The 9,703-nt window shown below is 39.6% G+C and overlaps 1 protein-coding gene across 1 annotated transcript in view; it reads right to left on the reverse strand.

Annotated features, from left to right (window-relative positions):
• Positions 1 to 9,703, reverse strand: part of atrnl1b (attractin-like 1b) — a 100,040-nt gene extending 90,337 nt beyond the window's left edge. The window contains exon 1 of the mRNA XM_034309299.2: positions 8,552 to 9,703. Coding sequence (XP_034165190.2) covers positions 8,552 to 8,790 — 239 coding nt within the window. The 5' untranslated portion in view covers positions 8,791 to 9,703. The remainder of the gene's footprint in view (positions 1 to 8,551) is intronic.

The following is a 9,703-nucleotide window of genomic DNA, read 5'->3' on the forward strand; positions in this document are numbered from 1 at the left end:
TGATTAATGAAATGGTGGAAATGCTTGTTTTCCTGCCTTTTGTAGGTCTTTTAGTCCTACAAACAAACACGTTTAGTCCAAAAACAAAAAGGTTAAAACGTCTGGCCAAATGTCTGGCCCACGTCAGTCTCAGAGGTGGATCCATCTTTATGAGTTGCTTTCATCTTGCCACAGTAGCAAGCAGCCACCTAACTGATAACACTTATCTTTTCTCATTTACATGTATTAATTAAGGGTGTGCACTGAATACTGAATCAACATTACACGATATACCTACATGAAGTGAGTGAGAAAATATGGAAAAGAGAAGCCAAAACTGTCAGTAATTTGATGCACAGAGCAGCAATGTCACATCCAAATTAAAGATGTGCAGCAAGACTGAAAAATGTCTGGAGCAGGCAGGTTTTACGTTCATGCAGGCTAGAGCACGCTGTCAGATATGAAGCTCGGAGGACAAGAGAGAGATCATTTAATTCCCACAACTCCATTACAAGCCTTTTCAACAATCGACGCAAATCAGGCACATCGGGTTTATATTAAGGCCATTTTACACCAGAAGCAGCACTGCACATTTTACTGCTGCTCTCACATGAAACATTCATTTCTGCAGTTTTCCGTTCACTGGTTTAGTAAATAGGTTATAACATGCAAATATCTGAACTGACCATCACGTTATTATAAACATGCACTGCTACTGTGACTGGACATTTTCTCTTCTGCACTGCGTGGCAGTCTAAATTTTATCCAACACCAGAGCGAATACTGCTGCAGGCTGAAATACTCATCTGATATTCAGTAAAACATTTTTTGCGTGTTTCATAATCACTGTTCATTATTTCTCATGTTACAGGAAAAACTTGCATATTAATCTTTTATAATTAAAATGTGATCTTCAATGGTGTGATTATTTTATAATGAAATTCTAAGTTAACCTTTTTAGTTCCTTCATCAACATGTTGGCCTGTTTAAACTTTGGTTATCAGTTTCCTACATTACCCACAATGCTGTTTCGACTACCTGCTCATAGTGCCGCTAGTTTAGCCCTTTTTCATCTCCACCTAAAGAAACCAATGCAGCAATGCTTTTTTTTTTTTGCCCTCATCTGTACACTTAGCTCAAATAGAACAGGTTCCAGATCTTCAACTTTCATGCTAACACCACCGTCAGCGCCTCTGTTCATAGATCGCTAAGTAGCTGAGCTGAGTGTCTGCTGTAAAATAGCGACTGTATGACTGTATAACTGCTAGAAGATTGAGGCTAATGTTTGCCATTTCCACGACTCCTACATTGGATTTCTCATTAATATGCCACTGAACGTCACTTGAAAACGTCACTTTAGGTGCCAACTGTGAAACCTGACAGTTATACGAAGAGCGTCTACATTTCCTGTAACCGCACTGGGACATTTCACTGTGTGTATCACTCCACTCATCTGTGTTCACCACGCAGTTCGAAACCGTTACTACAGTAGAGCTAGCGTCATCATCAGTGGACATGTCAAACGATACTTTTCAAGAAGATAACTTTTGGATTAAAATACAAAAGCTTGTCAGATGAAGATGAAAAGGAAGCAGTGAAGCCAATTTTACCAGAAGCACCTTTAATGGGAACGTACAAATCAATGTGAGCTAGCTAGCCAACTAGCCAACATGCTATGAAGTGTAGCTTCTTCAGAATCTATTTCCAATAGCGGAGCAAAAATAAACAAACATTTGACCATATTGTATCCGAAATGTCACTTACTCTATATTAATTTCTTGTTTCTAGAAGTGTTATATAAAAGCAATAACACACTCAGCCTACAGCGAATCACAGCCATGCCGATATTCAGTATAACCTCACTTCTGCTCGTGTGATATTGCTTAATTCAACCTCACCCTTGCATTCTCATGAGCTGCATACTGTTCACATAAGCTAGCTAGTCAGATTGTCAAAGAGTGAGGCTATTTCTGTTTTTCTATGTTAAGGGCGGGAATGTCGTCAACGGTGATCTAGCAGGATGATGTATTTGCAGCAACTGTGAGGAAACAGAGAAACATTTCCTCAGACTTCAGGAACAAGAAATTCTGATTTCTGTCTGATTTTTTTTTTTCAACAATTTGATGAAATTGTATTTTGTAGGTGGGTACTTTCTTCCTAGCGCCAGTGTGATGCGAACACACGGTACAGACGGTATTTACACCTGCCTGAGATCAGATCACAGAGAGAGCTAGACAACCTCCAGAGATGCTCCATCTGACCTGATCACAAGAATCCATGTGTCAAGCACACAACAGGCACAGAGCAGCAATCCATCACAGAGAGAAGCAGCAAGGAAAGAATTTCAGGGAAAATTCTCTGCTGTGTTTCAGCAGCTCATGATCTTGCCAGACTTCACAGCTAGGAACGCTCAGGGGAGTCATTTTCACGTCGTGATTGGCTGATGAACCAAGCTGCCATTATGAAAAGCTCAGGAGTTGCTCAGTAGGTGGAAGTATACAACCAAACCATGGACCAGCAGCACATCAAAAACATTCCTGACAAATCCTCCATCCTGTGATAGGATTATTTGCACCAACCGCACAAGGGTTAGCTAGCGGTTCATTACCACAATCAATCTACCAACTAGACAATTGAGAAGATTGTGAACGAATATCTAACTAAAGGGATCTCTCAAAATATGGGTGAGGGGAGAAAAATCTCTCGTCTCTGATCCTCCTCTGAAGTTCCACTCTTTTTCTTTGGTTGCAACAGCTATACAGCAAGATTCTCAAACAATTTATAGGAATGAAACTGTATATTAACAATTTATCATCTATCTAACACCTGTGGGAGAGAGAAACATGAGCTGCTGGTTTTGGTGAGCAATGCTGAGCTTGATGGATTTCCATCTCAGCAGCTTAGTTAAACATTATCAACATTTAACCGAACTGCATTCACAGTTTGTCACAAAAAAAAAAAAAAAAAAAAAAAAAAAAAAAAAAAAAAATGAGCTTAGCTTTTAACCAAGTAGTCAGTTATTTTGTAACTCAGACACTTGACTTTGTTTCTGGCTTCCACATTATAACAGTCGGAGAGGAGGAATAATTCTTGCGTCTATTCAGGCATTTAAATCGTGGCACTCAGTCAGAGGAGATGAACACCTCATTTTGGAGCTCTTCCACTAGATGATAAACAAAGCCAAAATGTAGCAGAAGGTTCAGCCAGCAGGGCGCGCACACACACACACACACACACACACACACACACACACACACGCACACACACAAACACACACAAAAACAAGATGAAAACCTGCTTCGTCTCCATTTTAGAGTGAGTCTGTAACATTGAATACAGGTACGAGAAAAAAGCTCAAGCTGAATTAAATTCAAAAAGGACAAAGATCACACATCTATAAAAATCATGTTTTGTTCTTGTCATTATAATGAATCACCCACAAAACAATCCCACAGTACTCACTGGTGTCCCTCAAACAGGGCAAACAGTAGTGGGACGGAGTTAAGGTACAGATAAAGGTATATTTTGGCTCAAATACTGTCATAAACATTATTCTGTTATTGATTTTTGAGTTCATTCACCTTGGCTTTGTAATCTCACAGTCTGCCGCTGCAATACGCGGCTGAGATGTAAGCAAATAATACCTAGCATTATTTTGTAATTAAGATTACACATGAAGATGGCAAAAAAATGCCACTTAATTTTGACAAAGTTCATAGCGTGTCTACAAGAAGAGAAATAACTGTCACATTAATCGTGAATCTAAAGGTTTCGTGGAAGAATGTTTCATAATGTGGGTTGTTTTTCTTCCACCACGCAGATTAATCATACGGCTGTGAGTTCCAAGTAGCACAGATTCAGAGAGAATTCAAGGCTGTGTCCCAACCGCATAATACACACTAAGTAGTATGCCTACTTATGACACCAATGGTGTAGTGACACACTGTTTAGTATGCTAGTATGCTAATATGCAGGTTCGCAGCTTTGTATTTCAGACGTCTTATCAAAATAAAAAAGTGCACATCAGTGTGACTGACACAGTTACTGAGTCTTTTGTGGGACTGCCTGAACCCGCAGCAGTGGCCTTGCATCGCTGACCTACTGAGGTCTAAGTGTGCTCATTCTTTATCATAAAACAGCACCTTTCCTACAGAATGAACACGTCACCTAACGTTAGCTAGATAGCCAAAATATAACCTCTGTGTTCTTTCTTATCTAATCTGTGTACAGCACCTACAGGGTAGAGTGGGCAGTCAAACTAAAACCCACACCAGAGAATAAGAGACACACTTCAGGCAAGCAGGAGGCTCAAGTCACTCACGCCTGCCCAATAAGAGTGTGTTTCAAACCTAAAAAACACACAGAAACTCACCAACACCTCCTGTCAGTTCCCTAGCTCAACAGCTCTGCAACTAGGTAATGATACAAACTCCATAACAAGGCTAAATCAAGTGACCCCTCAAGTTAGAACCTTATCTGTTGAGCAAAAAATAAATCTAAAACTGCATCACACCTGAATCCATTTCCCTCTAGAGTATAATATAGTATAGTGTAGTATAGTATAGTATAGTGTAGTATAGTATAGTATAGTATCAGACTCTTTCACTCTCTCACTCCCATTTGTGTTGTTTACACTCTCAAGCTCTGCTGTCTCTTGACTGGCTACATCTCCTGCCAATATCATGTAATCTGACTTCTTTCATGCCTAAAGCTGCGACTTGATGACGTTTGAAATCATATAGTCAGGATACACACTGTTTAAACTACAAGTCAAAATTTAGCCCAAGTCTGATGTTTGCCTGCTTAGATAATAAAGTAGCTTTTAAATAGACAGATATCGTTACTGTTTTGACACACAGAAGTATTCTCTAAAATTAAAAAAAAAGAAAAATACAATAGCGTATGTATTTTCCCCATAAGCTTTAATGTGGTTTTATGTTTCCAGCCACCTTAAGGCCTGAGACGTGCCAACAGCAGTGAGCTAATCAAATATTCTCTGCTTCACAAACCACAGAAGTGGTCATAACTACTGTTCCAGTTATCTAAGCTGAGGAGCTAGTAACTGATCACCAGTAAACAAATGACACGTGTGCAGTGTTACAGCAGTGAAGAAGCTGAAATCCATATTACAACCTGCCGAGGTGCTTCTATGATTAAACTGCTACAAAAATACAGGGAAAGACAAAAGTGTTATAAATCTATTTAGATATTCAATATTGCGACGTCGTAAAATATGATTAAAAGGTCATGGAATTATAATCTGAAGATTCTATATCAGCAAGAAACATTCAATGGAGACTGGTACGAGACTAACACAGCTATGAGCGGATATATCACAACTGGTCCATTTTTCTTAACTCAAAACATATCTTTTATCAGGAAGAAGCACATCAAAAAACTGAAATAACATCTGCACCTGACCTGAAATGATCTAAAAGTGTCAGATCGGTTAGGACACATTTTCCAATCCGCTGACCTATATTTTACTGTGAACGACCGTTATGTTGACTGATGCACACAGATCCAGGGCACAAAAGCAGGCCGTCATCGAGCTTTTGATGTTTTGGCAAAAGAAGTATACAGAGAGTTTGTTGGGTTACTGTGAGGATGCTGGAATTGGACACGTAATAAGTATCTGCTGATCCCCAGAGCTCTGATATGAAAACAGCAGGACAGGTGGAGGAGCGGCTGCTATAGACGCCACATCCGGTGAAAGCCACTTTACATGAATTGAGAAATGACAGAACGGTAAGTTTATTGTATTTTCATTTGAGCGAAAGCATTACAACTTTTCTAGTAACTATTTTTGGTATTCGGAGAAAAAAGAAAAAAAAAAAAAAAAAAAAAAAACACATGAACCCAGTAGGTCATTATAGACTTTTTGGGAGGGGGGGGGGGAAGAATTTGAAAATCACGAATGCAGCCATCTACCTGCTTTTAAATGTGTGTGTGTGTGTGTGTGTGTGTGTGTGTGTTATAGTTTTTCCTCCATGATTCTTCTTATGTCATCAATAACGCATAGTAATAGACTGCATTGTTCGACACTAATAATTTCATAGCTGCTGACAGATGAGATTTTAGCCCAGACTCTAGATTCGTTCATTAAATATCACGACTAGTCATCGCTGGATAGCTGTATCCTTCACTGAAATGAAGGTTTGTGCGCAAAGAAAGAATGATATAATATCAAAACAAAAGTGATCAACCATATTACAGTGGTCCAGTTATTTATCTCAAAGGCTTCTAGGTCATGATGTAGGTTTGAAAACCCTCGAAACCCTGATACATGCTAAAATTCTGGTTCTCACCCACAGACCCATGTGTGTGTGTGCGTGTGTGTGCAGAGCTGCTTCTGTTTATGGAAATAAAGATCCAGGATACGAGCGGCAAGAAAGAGATGCATCAGGGACTTTGAGACATAGGAAAGCGAAAACACAAGACAGCAGTGGCTCTGTTTACATGCAGAGTTTTTCAGCATTCTGAATGAATGTGTTTAGATTACAGATTCTGAATGAGCTGTTGTTATGTATCCAAAACTGGACACTCTGTAAACAGTCTGCGTTTACGTGTAAGTCAGTGAGAAGCGTGCAAGTCCTGTCAGTGTTTTCATTTTTTTTTTTTTTTAAAGGATTTTTATATTATTTCAGAACATTATCAAGGTGCAATTTGTAAACAGACAGCGAGAAGAAGTGTGTGTGACTGCAGTAAAGTTGCTCAGCGTTTCATATTTGCCTGACGGTCTTGAACAAGAATGCTCTGGATGCTGAGAATAATAAATGCCCACATTATGATTGATATAATTCCTCTACTCACCTAACGGTGCCAACATTAAAGATCATTGTTTGGCAATAACTGCACAAGAAATAAAAGGTCTATCAAAGGTTTTTTTTTTTTTTTTTTTTTTTTTTTTTGCTGAATGTCCAGTTCCTGTCCTGCATCTGCCTCCAAATGTTGGTTTCACACCCAAACCAGCACCCATCCAACCTCACAATTATTTTACATAGACTGCAATCTAGAACCTAAACCGTGTTTTCTTTACGGGCCTGTTTTACTGCACAGGGAGCGCAATGAGACTCAGACACACATGCACAGAATAACAGAAAGTAAATCAGACACAAAAGGTTTACACTGCTGTTATTCTTCTATCTAAAGCCTATTTTACACTCTGCGATTTCAGTAGTCTGTCAAGATTACAACCCATCACACTGTGAGATGATGCCAATAAAACTGTAGCCAAATTCTGTAACAGTCTGTGCGATAACATGTCCTCCATGTCAGATTACAGGACGAAATCCTCAAACGACAGACCTGCGATTAAAGAAAATGACTACATTCTGTTTGGGTGGTCAATCAGCGTGACCCGGACTCCTGCAGAAAACAGGGTCGTCTAAACAGCAACGAGCCCTCACTGTAATAATGGCAATGTTATGCCATGAGAAAACGTGCTTTAAAAGATGAAGGAGGAGAAGAGGAGTCTGGAGGCCTCACAGCTGGGTAAAAGAGCACAACATGAAATTCTCTGTTATCAAAAGACTATTTTTTTCTGTCCATTAGTACATGTGGTTTGGTAACTCACTGTACGAGGAGCCAGGCATGTAGGCAAGGCAGCATTATCACAATAATTATTGTGAGCAAGTCAGTATTTTAAAAGACCACTTGCTCAAACAAAACATTTCATTTAGTGCGTCAAATTTCAGGTCATCCTATGCCTTCCTCCAAGAGCTGGGCAATACGACCATATAGCATCAATATCGCGATTGATTATGTGTTTTTTAATTAATTGTTAATATTTAAAAATATAGAATTTTATTAATTATAATTAATAATTACAAACCGATTAGAAGCTGCTGATGCCATGTTAAAATTCAGTCATTTAAAATTGTAAAATGCTAAAATAATAATAATAATAATAATAATAATAATAAATAAATAAATAAATAAATAAATCAATCTACAGATGTTTCTTTTTTATTTTTTAAATAGTGTTATTTTTACGTAATAAAAAATAAAAATACATTTATTATAAATTAGCTTATTAATAATACATTTAAAAAAATAATAATTGTATGTTAATAAAATAAATAATGTTTTTATTTTTATTGTTATTTAAAACACTTTTCAAAGAATTACAACACTACATTTTTGCTGTCAGTTTGTTAGCAAGCCTACACACCGTGATACATATTATATATCGTAGAAGTGCCTTTGAGAATTGTGATACGATATTTTTGCCGTAACGCTCCACCTCTGCTTCATCCTGTTGGTCGTTTTTAGATGAGCGGCACAGCAGTGGTCACACTGAGATTTTAATCTGAAATTTCAGACACCGCCAGAACGCTGTGGCTGGCTTTCAGTTTGTGATTTGTTTTTGTTTGGAAGGACAGAATTGTGCTGAAATCTGTACAGTGTAAACCTGGCTTTATTATAAGGTTATCCCACCTCGTTCAATCACACAGCAAAAATTCATTCAAATCAGTTTCCCTTAATCTGATTAACGTGTATACATGAACTGTTTTCATTCGGATTATTGGGCTGCATGTGATCTGAGCCAGTGCACCTCAGGTATACTCACTTGAATCTGCCGTGGCAGTGCTGACACTGATCCCCGACCCATCCCCGATCACACACGCACGATCCGTTCACGCATTTCCCAGACAGACAGTTTTTGTCGCAGGATTTAGACGGAGACGCGTCTGTGGCCAGCACGAGGCACAACATCGCACAAAGCACCAGGTATGAGTTCATTCCCTGCAGCCCAGTGATGTGTGTGAGACAACACAGCTCAGTCCTCAGCCTTCTCCTCCCAGCCATTTCTGCAGGATTATACCCAGGCCCTTCTCAGCAGCTCCAGATTGTTTCAATTAGGAAGGGAATCCAGTCAGGCTTCAGCAACAGGACACATCTCTCTGTAAGGAAAAGCCCTGTTTTCTTTCAAAGGGTGTAAAAAAAAAAAAAAAAAAAGCCATGCATGTCCACAAGATCCTTCAGAAATAAAGAAAGTCATTGGAATCAAATCAGCTCAGATCTGAAAGCCACCGGTTTTGCCCCATTGTTGTGGGTTTTTTAATGATCAAGAGGATGGATTTCCTGTGTTAGCCAGCGTTACCTCCTGCTGGAAAAGTCCTCAATACTGCACCAATCCTCAAAGTCACACATTGTTCTGTGTCACACACATGGCCTTCCAACATCCCAGAGCATCTTCAGACCAAATCAGCTGTACTTCAGCCTCTCAGCAGCCATTTTAAAGCATAAACAAGTGCCCAGTCTATCACCAGCTAAGCTCGCGTTTAACCGTCCTCCTGGCAGTTTATTCTTCACTATGAGCTGCCTGTGGTAAAGTAAGCTAGGTGAATAAAGTACTCATCCTCTCCGGGTGCTCTGCGGAATCAGAGAGCAGCAGCAGTCAATAACACGGATGTTGTTACGGTTACTGCTGATGTTTTCTGTAGCGCTGAGGGAATTGAACAAACTGGACAAATAACGGATTCCAACATTTTTCCCTCTCGACTTCAGTCCGCGCTTGAGGGCGAAAGCCTTAGCCAGCAGTACAGCTACAACTCCTTCTTGTCCAGGCAGGGAAAACCACACAGTGGGTCAGAAAATGTTTTCGCAGTCAGCCTGGCCACCCCCGAGCCTGGGCTCCATCAGCCTCCCACAGCAGCAGCTCAGCTAAGCTAAGAGGAGAAGCTAACTACGCTAGCAAGCTGCCTGAGGCGAGCGCCGA

Source organism: Pangasianodon hypophthalmus, chromosome 12 (genome assembly GCF_027358585.1).
Source record: "Pangasianodon hypophthalmus isolate fPanHyp1 chromosome 12, fPanHyp1.pri, whole genome shotgun sequence".
NCBI classification, from domain to species: Eukaryota; Metazoa; Chordata; class Actinopteri; order Siluriformes; family Pangasiidae; genus Pangasianodon; species Pangasianodon hypophthalmus.